Genomic DNA, 12744 nt, shown 5'->3' on the forward strand with positions numbered 1-12744 from the left:
AATTGTTCTATTTCACGTCCAACAGGGTTGGTCAGTATCACCACTCAAAGCACATCATCATTGGCAGTTAAAAGAAACAGCAGCAAGCCGCGCGAGTAATTTGAGCCGAGGGTGAAGCGAGAGTGAGAATACCTCAAAACTGCTCGATTTGGCGTGCGAAGCAGTCCGGGATGCGCGGAGGGCGGAAAGGAATGGAGCAGGGGAGAGATTCTGTCAATTTTGTGATTCGTGATAAGGATAGAAGTGACATAATAGTTATTTCTCTACAAGAACTAGATAAGGCAAGCGATAGTTGAATAGTAAGAGGAAAAGGTAGTATCCAATCATCAAGAGCTTCAACATACTGAGAATATAGAACCGCACCGAGAATTGCGACTTTTGACTGTGAGGGGCCATCCGTGGATGTCGCGGACTCTGACAAAGTTGACGGATCCATCTGCAGTGCAGCGTGTGAAGCAAAGCATGGAGCCTCCAACCGTAGATGAACAACTTGTCTACTATCATGTCTTTCTCACTAGGTTCTGGCGAGTATGCCATCGGCTGCTCAGGAAAGATTTGGCATACCAGTACGATTTCTCGTTCGTGGCTGACTTTCTCCTGGAGTTGGAAAAGCTGCTACACGGAGAGTATGGGAGTCAGCACCCGATTCATCAGCTTTTGTCTGCATTGTGTCATGTATCGAAGGCGGATATGAAGGACACGTTGGAACTTGGGGTGTCCAGAACTATTCAGGTTATGGGGTTAGGAGTTCTATCAAGCAAGAGAAAAGCAGTCTTTGGAAGGTGGACAGCTCTCTTAAAGTAGGCTTGATAGACAATTTGATCGAATGCAAAGCAGATAATCCCAAACTACAAAAGCCCAAAAAATTCAAGCATCTCCTCAGCATGAAACGGCACCATATGCCCAACCCCCAAAGCACTATACCCCACCATCCTCGTCCCATCCCCATAAACCATCTTCGTATACCCCTTCTCCGGACTATCCGTCACATTCCCCGTCCACTGCACCCCCAATACACTACTCCACTGCTTCAACTGATCCCCCAGATTCACATACGCCACCACCCTATCCGCCGTCCCATGCCACGTCATAAACCGCGGTCTCGTCCCATTAAAACCCCTGTCACTCTCCACCGCAAACTCCCCCCATTGGGTAGCCGAATACGTCTTCCCAGCCTGGCAATACGGGCCCCCGATACTATTCGGCGTGGTCCCATCCCAGCACCCGACCGGCGCCCCCGAGGACACTGCGCCGGCCGCAAACACGTCCGGGTACGCCGCCAGTAGCAAATTGGTCATCATGCCGCCGGACGAGGAGCCCGTGACGAAGACTTTCGTGGGGTCGCCGGCGTATTTGGTCAAAATGTAGTTCACCATGCTGATTAGACCCAGGGTGTCGCCGCCGCCGTCGTGCGTCATGGAGGCGTTGGAGCGGACGTCCCAGCAGGCGCTGGTGGTGGGCGTCGCGGGGTAGATGAGGATGAGGCCCAGTTTGTCGGCGTAGGTTGGGAGGTTGGTCGCCACGCGGGAGAAGGTGTCTTGGGCGCTGCCGCCGCAGGGGTGGGGCTTTGGGGGTGCGTTTTGTTGCTTGGGAAACAGGGAGAAGGGAGAAGGGACTTACTACTATGATGATGGGGGGTTTGGTGGCGAGTGTGTTTGGGACGTAGATGTTCATTGTTAGGGAGGAGGGGTTGGTGCCGAAGTTGGGGACTGATGTTAGCTTGGCGGTTTGGGATGTTGCTAGAGTGCTGAATGCTACGAAGAGCAGGTTTGTGAGTTTGGTGGAATGCATTGTGATGTTGTGGTAATTAGTCCCAATGTGTGTAGTAGGAGATGCGAGTATGTCGTGACGACTCGATGATCTGGCACTTGGAGTTAAATAACTGATTTCCTCAGGCTAAGCTTTTGGCTTGCTCAAGGAGCCGACAGCTTGAACAAGGATCTATAGCAGCTAGAGAAAAATAACTACAGATGAAAGTTTGAACATCAGAAATCAGAGGAATTGCAATGCCGTGTACAATTGGAAATGCCTTGTGTCTTGACCGTTAAATTGTGTCCACTGGGAACAGACTGGGAACGTAGTGACGCAGTCAAAATTCAAGGTGCCGTCTACTCATATATAATTCCGGACTAAACAAAGTTTCAATTCAGCCTACCGGGTTATATTTCGTGATATCCAGAGACCCAAGGTTAATTTGATCTTTAGCGAGGCTCCTTTTGGTCTGCAGATATGAGCAACTGTTCTTTAGCCCTGAGTAAAGCCTGTGCACGTACCGAACCATGTGCACCAGGATCATTTCGGCCCCCCTGACTGGCACGTAAGGCTTGTATTCAAATCTTGATGTTGCAATTCAAAGACTGTTATCAAACCGCGAACTCAGATCCTACAATCTACGCCGACAAATGCGCAGTCTCATCATGTTCCGCCAACAGATTATAATCCTTAAACTTTCTCGCTGGCACCTTCCTCTCAAACAAAATATCCAACTCCTCAAACGTACGTCCCCTACTCTCCGGAATCCTAAACCAACACCAAACCAAACACACCAAGCTAATAGCCCCAAACAAGAACCCCGCTTTGCCCCTCCAGTTCGCTTGATCGCTATTCAACATGTACGGCATGGCGACAGTAAAGATAATAGAGGCGCCGGCTTGAACAGCGGTCGTGATAGCGATGGTTCGAGCACGGAGACGCGTTGATGAGATTTCGGAGATGATGACGAAGCAGATGGGGCCAACGGTCATTTGGTAGGTGAAGGTCCAGATGTCCATTAGTGTGGCTTGCGCCCAGATTGCGCCGGAGTGGCTGCGGCCAAAGTCGAGGAAGCCGATTATGAAGAGGAGAACAGTCATGAGGACCATGCCTGAGTTGTAGATTGTTCGACGGCCGAACTGTGGGGTGTTAGTGAGTGACTTGGAGGGAAAGAGGAGGGGACGGACGTATGACATTAGTGGCCAGGAGAGACATGTGCCGACGAAACCTAGAGCGGTGTTGCCGACTCCCACTGGCTGTTGTCAGTATTGTTTCATTTGAGGCTCAAGGACAACTTACTATTGAAAGCCTCTGAGGAGCTGAGACCAGCTTGCTCAAAAAAGAAGTTTGCGTAGCCGATGAGAGGATTGCCGCCAATGACTTGAATAAGATAAACCATGATTGAAATCTCGGTTCTCGCAAGATTGGCACCTTTGAAACAGTCAAAGTAGGTCGTCGTCGCCTCGAGTTCTTGTTCAAGGAGATCGGTTTGCTCGATCATAACGAGAACGCTGTCGAGATCAGGGCGGTGCTTGGAGGAAGAGAGTTTCTCGAGAGCTTTCTTTGCATCTTCCTTGCGGCCCTTTCGGACTAGCCAGTATGGTGACTCGGGAGCGAATGGCAGGCCGGCGAGCAAGATCACAGGCCACACCCATTGGATTGCCTGATAATCAGAGTTAGTTTCGTCCCTGGAAAAATTGAGAATGGACTTACGAATGGAGCTTTGTAAGCCCACTCATCCAAACGACTCTCAAGACCAGCAGCACACCCTTGCGCAATAAATTGGCCAATAACAAAAGCCAGATTGACGGAAGCAGTGAGAACACCTCGAAGCGCCAAAGGACAAATCTCAGAGGCATACGTCGGTGCAATAACAACATAAAAACCATACGCCAGACCACCCAAAATTTCTCCAGCACACAACATCCCAATCGAGGTGGAGAAAAACTGTACGAAAACGAAGCAAATCGACCACACGCAACAGATAGCCAACGTGAGCTTTCGTCCAAGCTTCTCAAGCGGCCATCCACAAGCAAGAGCTCCTAGAACTTGTCCGATCGGATTTCCCATCCCAAGACCCGTCTGCCATGGCGCAGAAATCTCCCAGTTTCCTTCATACAGATTTCCGAAACGCTGCTGGAATGCCGGAAGTGCGTAGAAAGACGTTACGAGCTGTGCATCGAATCCCGCCATAATGACAGCGATACAGAAGAACATGGCCCAGAAAACGGCGGTCGGGTATTGCTTCACCGCAGCCCAGAAACCAAGATCGTGCTCCGCGCCCGTGATCTCGCGCGTGGTGTCAATCTCGAGGAGACCGCCTTTCTTCATGTCGCCCTGCGTTTCTTGGACATTGTCGCTCGGCGTGACGTCGTCGTTGACTCCCATGGTTGCTGCTGGTCTCTTGCGCAAAGTGGTGAAGAGGGTTGGATTGCAACAATGCTGTCTCCCAAGGATGCCGGATGCCCTCGTGCTATATAAGCTCGATAAGCGGCATGGTCCTCGTGCTCTGGACCAGGGTTCGCGATAGCTCGGTGGGGATCTTAGCAAGTTCGACGCGAAGATGTGATGCTTATCTTTTGTCTCTTGATCAAGCTTTCGCAACGTTCCATGTTATCTCCAAAGGGAAATGATTGATTCCGCTTCGTTCCGGTGTTATACACTTCTAGAACCCGATCGCAGCAAATGTTTATCTGGAGGCGGTATCCTGGGAAGATGTTTCTGTTGCTTTTGACAGGTCGTTGCGGAGGAAAAATGGGGCGAGATTGGAAGGTGGGGTAACATTGCCGAGAATGTCCGTATTTCACCGGCAGGAGATCGCTGTTGCACTAATGAAGCGTGATATGACTCGACTCCCACTCTCGAATCTCGAACCACTCGGGAACATCCCGTTCTTCATGTAGTTCGAGGGTCTCTGACGGGTTTGGAACTTCACCGGGCCCTCCTTGTCGGAATTCCTGATTCCAGACCACGCAGTTGGGATTCTTTGATTAATATACCGTGATGGTTATCTCGGAGATCTTCCCTGATTTTGCATGTGTACTCATTTTCCTAGAATGGCAACCCCCAAAGGCCTCTTCTCGCCTAATGTCATCTCCGCAGACATCGCAGCTTCATTCCCCGAATCATATATAATTCGACCACTCGAGAGAGAAGATTATCACAAAGGGTTTTTCGAATGTATCCAAGTCTTGACAGAGACAGGAGATGTCTCGGAAGAGCGATTCTGCGAGCGATATGATTGGATGAAGAACCAAGGCCAGGGAATCCATTACTTCTTGGTCATCGAGCATCAAAATCAAATCGTTGGGACGGGGACAGTGGTTGTAGAGCGAAAGTTGTGAGTTTTTAAGATCACGCTTGTGGGCAATGTGATTGACGGAGACTACAGTATTCGTAACCTCGGAAATGTTGCACATATTGAAGAAATTGCCATTCGGAAAGAACATCAAGGCAAGAAGCTGGGATTGAAGATGATTCAAGCTCTTGTTTCTGTCGCCAAGAATGTGGGTTGCTACAAGAGTATTTTGGGTTGCAGTGAGGAGAATGAGCCTTTTTATATTAAGTGCGGGTTTGAGAAGAGAGGAAGAAATATGGGACAGTTCTATGATGATGTGAAGCCTTCATGAGGCGAAGTTCGCTTCCAGTTGTAAATCGGATCCTTATTCCATACAGACGACCTTGGAAAGGAAAGGGGAGTAATTAGGACTTAGACAAAAGCATAGATGGGAATTGTGCGCTGAAATGATACTGAATTCTGAGAGAAAGGCGACTTTGAAGCGAGTATGGTTGGGCATTGTCCCGCTTTGAGATGATGTGTGCGAAAAGGTGAAACAAATCATTATGGCAAAGAGTTCTGTCCATGCATGTTGCCCTCGATGCGAAGAAGGCACGGAGCTGAGAAAGATTCAAGAATAGCACGAGTCATGATCTCCTATCATTCCACGCTTACCGAGTCAACCAGTGAGCAGGTATCACGCCAATGGCGATTTGTCTATTTCCGATCACGGCCGGCAAACCTCACTTCCACCACACATCCCCGGAAACGCCAACAAGCAGAGAGATGCAAAGAACTACACCAACGACGAACCCAGCCGTGTTTCATATTATCGTATTGTAACAACGTGATAGAACCTACCTCTTTTCCCGTGACGTTACATCCGGGAAATCCCCATTCTCGTCCACCATCTTCAAACAAGGCTGAAAGTCGACACACTGAGCCTTCTCTTCTTAATACCACTCTCAACACACAAACTCAAAACATCGAGACTGGAAATAGCCTCAAAATGGCACCCCACGCCAACACCGACGACGTAGACCACGACATCGTCCGTCTCCCCGGCCCAGAACGCCCCCCATTCTCGACCTCTCCCCCTCGTCTCCTCATCATCGGAGCCGGAAACCGAGGAAATGCCTACGCGAACGCAATCCAGGAGTCCACGAACGGGATCCTCGTCTCGGTCGTAGAACCCATCGAAGTGAAGCGTCGCCTCTTAGGACGGAAATACATCTGGGGCAAAGGCACTCCGTCAGAAGGCCAAGAATTTAGAGATTGGAAAGAATTCGTAGCCTGGGAATTGGAGAGGAGGAAGAGGGCGGAGAATGGGGAGGAAGTGCCAGAGGGTGTAGATGGTGTGTTTGTTTGTGTGCAGGACCAGATGCATAGGGAGGTTGTGGTGGGGTTGGCGCCACTGGAGTTGCATGTTATGTGTGAGAAGCCGCTTGCGACGAGTTTGGATGATTGCGTGGCAATGTATCGATCGCTGGTTTCGGGTCCGGAGGCGAAGCAGAAGAAGATTGTGTCGATTGGACATGTATTGAGGTATAGTCCGCATAATATGCTGTTGCGGAAGTTACTGGTTGAGGAGAAAGTTATTGGTGATGTGATGAGTGTCAATCACACTGAGCCTGTTGGGTGGTGGCATTTTACTCATAGTTACGTTCGGTTAGTATCTTACTGACTTGTTTGGCACGAGATAATTGACGAGAATAGGGGCAACTGGCGAAAAGAATCAACATCCGCACCAAGCTTGCTCGCCAAGTCATGTCATGACATGGATATCCTCCTCTGGCTCCTCTGTTCTCCACCACCCAATTCATCAAAACCAGCTCACCAACCAAGTACAATCAGCTCAGCCGGATCCCTGCAGTACTTCCACCAAGGACGAAAGCCAACAGAGGCCGGCAACGCCACGAACTGCCTCTCTTGCGCCTACGAACCATCATGTCAATTCTCAGCCAAGCGAATCTACGTCGGAAGCCAAATGGGCAGTCGCCAAGAACACTTCGTCAGTATCGTTCTCCCAGAGATCGAAGACTGTGTCGCAGCAGGCGGCGAAGAAGCTGGTGAAAAGGCACTTCTTGAAAGGCTAAGTGAAGACTACAACGCCTCGACACCAGCAAGTGAAGTCAGCAGTAAGAACTGGTACGGCCGCTGTGTATACGAAGCCGATAACGACGTCTGCGACAATCAAACCGTGACTCTAACCTGGGACAACGACCCAATAACCTCTGGAGGCGAAACCCCCGTTCAAGCATTAACAGGACGAGGGGCCAAGATAGCGACGCTGCACATGGTTGCATTCTCACAGAAAATCTGTCAGCGATTCACGAATATATACGGCGTACACGGTGAGATCTACGCCGATTCGGACTCGATCACAGTCCAAGATTTCCGCACCGGACAGAAGAAAGTTCATTATCCTTCCGTGCCGAAAGATGGTGGCCATGGAGACGGAGATCATGGGTTGTCGAGACAGTTTGTGTTGGCGATTGATCGGGTGAAGAATCATGGGGAGGAGTTGGAGGAGGCGCAGAGGATGTATATTGGGTGTGGGGTTGAGGAGATAATTAGGAGTCATGCGGCTGTATTTGCGGCGGAGGAGGCGAGGAAGGGGAGGGTGGTGGTGGATTTTAAGAGTTGGTGGGAGAGGGAGGTTGAGGGGAGGTTGAAGTCTAGGTAGAGCTGCGGGATCTCAGTTGTTGAATAGGTATCTCGTTTCTGTTGAATGACTGTTTGTTATCCTCTGACTGTTTTAGGTACTATCTAAGTTCAGTCACCATGAGAGCCGCTCGGATGGCGGCGAAGTCACTTGGTACCTGGTCACGTGCATGTACCCCCTTCGACTTCACTGCACTGAATTAGGACAGTGTTTCCTGAATTCATAATTATTAATTGATCACGCTCTTGTGACCCCGGAATCTTGATTTTAAATCCAGATTGGGGACCCTGAAAACGGCACGTCAAGCGACCACCCAATCAGCCCCTTCAGTGAAGCGGCTGAGAAGTTCCCAGCCGTGTCTATATTGTACGAAAATGGAAATTGTGGCTGCAAACAAGCTTCTAGATCTACCGAAGATCCACCTTAATTTGAAGAGCTGAACATACTTCGGGACCAAACAGGTTCGCTGTCTCTGTTTTTCTATTCAGCTCAATATAAATTGCCTCACCTGGGACTGAAGTAGGACTCGATTCTTGGATGCTGAACTGCAGGCGCTCTCCAAGTAATTCATTGATCACTTTAGACTCGAAAAAAATGTTTACGAAATACATACTTCTCCTTGCCTTGCTGAATCATGTTTCCATCTCCCTAGGTCAATTGGCAATGACATCCGAAGGCTGTGCGGACCCAAGCGGCTTCGACTCCTGCTGGACTGCCGCAACAAATGAAGCAACCTCTCTCTTCGCAAAGTATTGTACGACTGGCGAGTGCACCGACGAGAACAACTGCTACACCCCTGATGCCGTCTGTGCTGAGACGACCACTTGTATTGCCTACACTCAATGGATAAATTGCGCTTTAAGCACTTGCTGGAATCGAGTTCGTACTCCTCTTCCGCGCCTGTAAGTCTACTAATGACCCTCAGGTGTATGGATGCGAGTACCAAAATCTGGCAATCAACGCTGTGGAGAACTGTCCCATCGCTACCGAACTCGCACCATACGTCCCAGCTCCACATGACGGTCCTGGCTATTGCTCTTGTAACATGGGCTACGTTTACCTCGCGCATCTAAACGAGAACCGTGCTGGAGCAGGCGAAACATATCGCTGCAACAACAACATCGCTGCTCTGCAAGCAGAAAATAAATGCGAGCCAAACTGTATCCAGGAGTCACAGACTTGTAATTGCTGCGGAGCTAGTAGTGCAGTTTCGACGTAAGTCCATCCCTCAACTAACCCCTCTCACAACTCCCCGCTAAAAGCACCCAGATTCTTCAACTCATGCCCCACCACCGACCCCTCACAAGTCCCCATCTTCCCTCTCCTTGGCTACTCCTCCCTCCTCTCCTCAACCTGCTCCTCCGCCCTCTCCGGAACAAATTGTACCGCACTCCCCTACAACTTCACCATCTCCCCCGGTCCGACCTACGATCCCAGCATCCAGAATACATTCTTCGACGCCGCGACCCTGCCGAAGAACGGCTCGGATCCGTTGTCGGATAATGCGGGCGGGTTGAGCACCCCGGTTAGTGGCGTGGTGTTGACTTGGAGTTTGTATAAGGGGACGCAGGTCGTTGCTAGTGCGAGCGTGACGACGTGGGATGGTGCTGCGGCGGCGAGTTCAGGAGCGAGCGGAAGTGCGAGTGGAGGTGCCAGTGGGAGTTCGGTGGTGAGTTCGAAGGCTGGATCGTCAACGACGAGTGCGGGGTCTGGCGGGGTGAGTTCTGGTGCGACGGCTGCTTCGACGGGAGCTACGGCTACGGCTACGGCGAAGAGTGGCTCGATGAGAGTTATGGCTAGCTTTGAAGGAAATAGTGTAAAATTGTTGGTTTCTTTGGTGGTGGGGTTGGTATTTCTTTAGTGTTAAACTTTCCAAGGTCCGTTGTCTCATCGTGGTAACCAGATCAACAATTTAGGTAACTTTTTCCCTCAATTTGTTTATTGTCCAATTCACCCTTAATTAGAAAGGGAAGAAGAGAAAGATTTGTCTAGCAATGCAAGAAAAAGTATAATTTGTCTAACAATTACATCAACTCACTTTACCCAGCTACTTATTGCGACCCATTTATTGTTAGCCACCGCAATATTGTCTGCACCTCAGTACAGTTCTGTTGCCCACCTCAGTACTGTCTGCATACCTCAGTACTTTCTGCCCATTGCAATGCTCTTTGCCTTAAGACTACTTACTCATTCGCCCAGATCTGTACTATAGTGAGTGTTTGATTAAGTGAGTGAGTGGATGGGTGGGTGGGTGAGTAGGAGAGAAGGTAAGGTACAGCAAACAACTATTTCACTAGCGCAGAAGACTCAAATGGGGCTGAGACTTCTCCCGTAATTTCCCCTAGCCTCCTCTTTCCTATTCTATATTTTTTATCGCTATTCGCTTGTTTATGCTTATATAAAGCAATAAAAAGTGAGTAATAGTAAACAATAGTGTAAAGATAGCAATGTGAGGGCAAAGATGTAAAGGCAACAATATAAGAGCAACAATATAAAGGTAGTAGTGTGAGGTCGGTAATAAAAAGTGTGTTAGTAATAGAAAGTAAAAGGAGTTTCGGTGCATCTCCACAAATATCCTAGTTACCATAGCAAGGACCAGGCTCTGGACAATAGTAACCGAGATCCTGTTTGATACTCTTGAAGTTTGGTTATTTCCCACTCTGCCAAGTGGCGTAAAACAGTACTACCAAATGTCTATTCACCCCGCGTCTGTGTTTACTGTCAAATAGATTGTGATTTGCTATATCATCGTTACAAGTCGAGTATATTACCTTCATCTCCAAAACATTAATAGTCTATTTTCAAAGCTGAGATGAGAAGACTTAACTCAAATTTGACGTCCAAATCAGCTCTTCTTTCGGAGGAATTCCTAGAAGATTTAATCTCGAAGTTGGAGCGAATATCTGTCCAACCAATTGGTGACTCCAATCAATTGTTTTCAAGAAGGCTATCTTCCTAGATACGTTCGGCATTTATATGATATTCAATCATGGACTTCATCATAGTTGGAGCGGGCTGTGCTGGCCTCGTTATGGCAATTCAACTGAGGAGGAGACTTCCAAATTCGAAGTTCATGGTGCTAGAACGTGCCTCTTCCCTCGGAGGAACTTGGTACCACAATTCTTGTAAGCTTTCTCCTGCCGTTGCTTGATTCCTATTCACACAACTCAGATCCAAGATGTGCAGTAGATATGCCATGTGTGACGTACAGCATGTCGTTCGACCCCTCACAGACATACCGCCAGTGGTTCCCTTCGCAGGGTGAGATATTACAATATATTCACCGTCTTGCTTCGAAGGACAACATCAACCAGCACCTACAATTTAATGTGGAGGTTGTCGATGCCAAGTGGAGTGACAAAACGAAAATTCGGACCGTAATATACAGGGACACGAGAACGTTAGAGCTATGTGAGCAACAGACTAAGCTCTTGATTTCCGCCATAGGCCAATTGGTGGAACCAAGCTATGGGGACATACAGGGCCTGGGTCATTTTGAAGGTGATGTCTTGCATTGCAACCGGTGGGATGATCATGTCAAGCTCAAGGGCAAGAATGTCGTGGTTGTCGGTAACGGCGGTGAGTCTCCTACCCCGACTTTGAAGCAACACACTTACCCTGATCAGCGTCTGCTGCACAGGTTGTTCCATCGATCGTGCAACGAGTGCGAAGCTTGACTCAGTTGATTAGAACGCCACAAGGCTATTCGGAGCGAAAGAACCCCACCCTCTCACGATTCACTGTATGGATGCTCAAGAATATGCCATTCTTCCTGCGTGCGTGGAGGCATTGGAACTTCCTCAAGCTCGAAAGCCGATTCACGCAGTTCCGAAATACCCCGCAAGGCGAAGACATTCGACGGAAGAACATGCAGCGATGTCAAGAGCATACCAAAGCAACCGCGCCGAAACAATATTGGGATCTTCTCATTCCAGACTATCAAGCGAGCTGCAAGCGTGTCATTGGGGACTTCGGTTATATGGCCTCTCTCAATGCTCCCAATTTGACATTGATGCGCGATCCTGTCGTGCAGTGTGTACAAGCGGGCGTAGTCACCCAGTCTGGCAAACACTACGCGGCTGATGTGATTGTGAGTATTCCCAGAGCTTGGGACTTTGTCCGTGCTAAACGTCCTCCAGATCTTCGCAACCGGATACCAGTCTTAATGGCACCATCTCAATATCACAGACCGTGAGGGAATTTCCTTGACCAAGAGATGGAAGGATGACATCACCTACCATTACCAAACGACCGCTATTTCTGGTTTTCCGAATTTCTTCATGCTGTACGGACCAAACTCTGCTCCACCAAACATGTCGGCAATCTATTGCTTTGAAAATTATGTCGACCTCATTCTCAAGCTGGTGGCACCGGTACTGGATGGGCGGGTAGCCTCTGTGGAGGCAGATTCTCAAGCAGAGGCAGATTTTGTCGAAAGACTGCGCACTACCCTTGACGAAGGTGTCTGGTCAAGCTGCAAACAGCGATCTTCGGATCCAAAACGGAACGTGTATATGTATCCGTGCAGTAACACAACGATGTTCCGAAACACTCATTCGCAAGAAGAGAAGGCGTGGATTTATCACAAGTAGGCAGATGACCGCTCTTCATTAGAATGATTCATGATTTCAAAATCTTATAGACATGTTCCAAAAGCGTAGTAGATGTAGTTCTCGTTCCTTGTTCCAATCCTCTGATTTCCAATTTTCAAACTCCAATGTTTGCAATCCAGGGACTCTCTCGTATAAGAGCCAGTTCTCAGATCTCACCTCTTCCTTGAGCATCTAGGGTTGTATATCTCAGCTACTCTCCAACCGTCAGCTATATTCTTCGTGGCTACCTCGTTGTCTTGCTGGCGCGTACGGTTGTCTCGTCACTTCTACCAACCGCATTCCAGGGACTTTTCGAGTGGCGAGGCTTTCCTCCCTGCTTACCATTTCCTGTTTACTTACTTGTATGCTTCTTTCTTTTTATTTGGTTTCAAGTTTGGAATGGAAGCTTGTTATGGGTGACTTGCGTAGATGCTTTACGCAATCGTTGCTAATGTTCT

General features: G+C 48.9%; 6 protein-coding genes across 6 annotated transcripts; 4 read left to right on the forward strand and 2 right to left on the reverse strand.

The window, feature by feature from the left end:
- Positions 1 to 848: 848 nt before the first annotated feature.
- Positions 849 to 1791, reverse strand: LY89DRAFT_596531 (alpha/beta-hydrolase; the record flags this gene model as incomplete). The annotated part of the gene is made up of 2 exons (XM_018209927.1): positions 849 to 1565; positions 1621 to 1791. The coding sequence occupies 2 exons, from the start codon at positions 1789 to 1791 to the stop codon at positions 849 to 851; spliced, it is 888 nt and encodes a 295-aa protein (XP_018064761.1).
- A 599-nt stretch (positions 1792 to 2390) lies between these two features.
- LY89DRAFT_596308 (putative MFS transporter) lies at positions 2391 to 4083 on the reverse strand (the record flags this gene model as incomplete). The annotated part of the gene is made up of 4 exons (XM_018209912.1): positions 2391 to 2891; positions 2940 to 3004; positions 3052 to 3415; positions 3466 to 4083. 4 exons carry the CDS (start codon positions 4081 to 4083, stop codon positions 2391 to 2393), a joined length of 1548 nt encoding a protein of 515 aa, XP_018064762.1.
- Positions 4084 to 4599: 516 nt separating this feature from the next.
- Positions 4600 to 5612, forward strand: LY89DRAFT_656182 (acyl-CoA N-acyltransferase). Its single transcript, XM_018212368.1, has 3 exons — positions 4600 to 4758; positions 4807 to 5092; positions 5144 to 5612. Exons 2-3 carry the CDS (start codon positions 4809 to 4811, stop codon positions 5379 to 5381), a joined length of 522 nt encoding a protein of 173 aa, XP_018064763.1. The 5' UTR covers positions 4600 to 4758; positions 4807 to 4808; the 3' UTR covers positions 5382 to 5612.
- Positions 5613 to 5770: 158 nt separating this feature from the next.
- Positions 5771 to 8019, forward strand: LY89DRAFT_689666 (NAD(P)-binding protein). The gene is made up of 3 exons (XM_018215948.1): positions 5771 to 6697; positions 6746 to 7742; positions 7792 to 8019. Exons 1-2 carry the CDS (start codon positions 6039 to 6041, stop codon positions 7713 to 7715), a joined length of 1629 nt encoding a protein of 542 aa, XP_018064764.1. The 5' UTR covers positions 5771 to 6038; the 3' UTR covers positions 7716 to 7742; positions 7792 to 8019.
- Positions 8020 to 8116: 97 nt separating this feature from the next.
- Positions 8117 to 9720, forward strand: LY89DRAFT_723631 (uncharacterized protein). The gene is made up of 3 exons (XM_018218832.1): positions 8117 to 8573; positions 8620 to 8909; positions 8964 to 9720. Exons 1-3 carry the CDS (start codon positions 8232 to 8234, stop codon positions 9553 to 9555), a joined length of 1224 nt encoding a protein of 407 aa, XP_018064765.1. The 5' UTR covers positions 8117 to 8231; the 3' UTR covers positions 9556 to 9720.
- An 896-nt stretch (positions 9721 to 10616) lies between these two features.
- Positions 10617 to 12320, forward strand: LY89DRAFT_760243 (FAD/NAD(P)-binding domain-containing protein). The gene is made up of 4 exons (XM_018221501.1): positions 10617 to 10819; positions 10866 to 11273; positions 11321 to 11784; positions 11909 to 12320. The coding sequence occupies exons 1-4, from the start codon at positions 10684 to 10686 to the stop codon at positions 12284 to 12286; spliced, it is 1386 nt and encodes a 461-aa protein (XP_018064766.1). The 5' UTR covers positions 10617 to 10683; the 3' UTR covers positions 12287 to 12320.
- The last annotated feature ends 424 nt before the right edge of the window (positions 12321 to 12744 follow it).

Source organism: Mollisia scopiformis (genome assembly GCF_001500285.1).
Source record: "Mollisia scopiformis unplaced genomic scaffold LY89scaffold_26, whole genome shotgun sequence".
Lineage (NCBI taxonomy): Eukaryota > Fungi > Ascomycota > Leotiomycetes > Helotiales > Mollisiaceae > Mollisia > Mollisia scopiformis.

What these genes read in the sequence shown, in the direction of transcription:
- LY89DRAFT_656182 (XM_018212368.1), top strand. Translation starts at nt 4,809, where the DNA reads ATGGCAACCCCCAAAGGCCTCTTCTCGCCTAATGTCATCTCCGCAGAC. An exon ending in GTGGTTGTAGAGCGAAAGTT is followed by an intron (nt 5,093 to 5,143) that starts GTGAGTTTTTAA and finishes CGGAGACTACAG; the next exon opens with TATTCGTAACCTCGGAAATG.
- LY89DRAFT_689666 (XM_018215948.1), top strand. Translation starts at nt 6,039, where the DNA reads ATGGCACCCCACGCCAACACCGACGACGTAGACCACGACATCGTCCGT. An exon ending in TTTACTCATAGTTACGTTCG is followed by an intron (nt 6,698 to 6,745) that starts GTTAGTATCTTA and finishes TGACGAGAATAG; the next exon opens with GGGCAACTGGCGAAAAGAAT.
- LY89DRAFT_723631 (XM_018218832.1), top strand. Translation starts at nt 8,232, where the DNA reads ATGCTGAACTGCAGGCGCTCTCCAAGTAATTCATTGATCACTTTAGAC. An exon ending in TAAGCACTTGCTGGAATCGA is followed by an intron (nt 8,574 to 8,619) that starts GTTCGTACTCCT and finishes AATGACCCTCAG; the next exon opens with GTGTATGGATGCGAGTACCA. An exon ending in GCTAGTAGTGCAGTTTCGAC is followed by an intron (nt 8,910 to 8,963) that starts GTAAGTCCATCC and finishes AAAAGCACCCAG; the next exon opens with ATTCTTCAACTCATGCCCCA.
- LY89DRAFT_760243 (XM_018221501.1), top strand. Translation starts at nt 10,684, where the DNA reads ATGGACTTCATCATAGTTGGAGCGGGCTGTGCTGGCCTCGTTATGGCA. An exon ending in CGTGGTTGTCGGTAACGGCG is followed by an intron (nt 11,274 to 11,320) that starts GTGAGTCTCCTA and finishes TACCCTGATCAG; the next exon opens with CGTCTGCTGCACAGGTTGTT. An exon ending in ACTACGCGGCTGATGTGATT is followed by an intron (nt 11,785 to 11,908) that starts GTGAGTATTCCC and finishes TCCTTGACCAAG; the next exon opens with AGATGGAAGGATGACATCAC.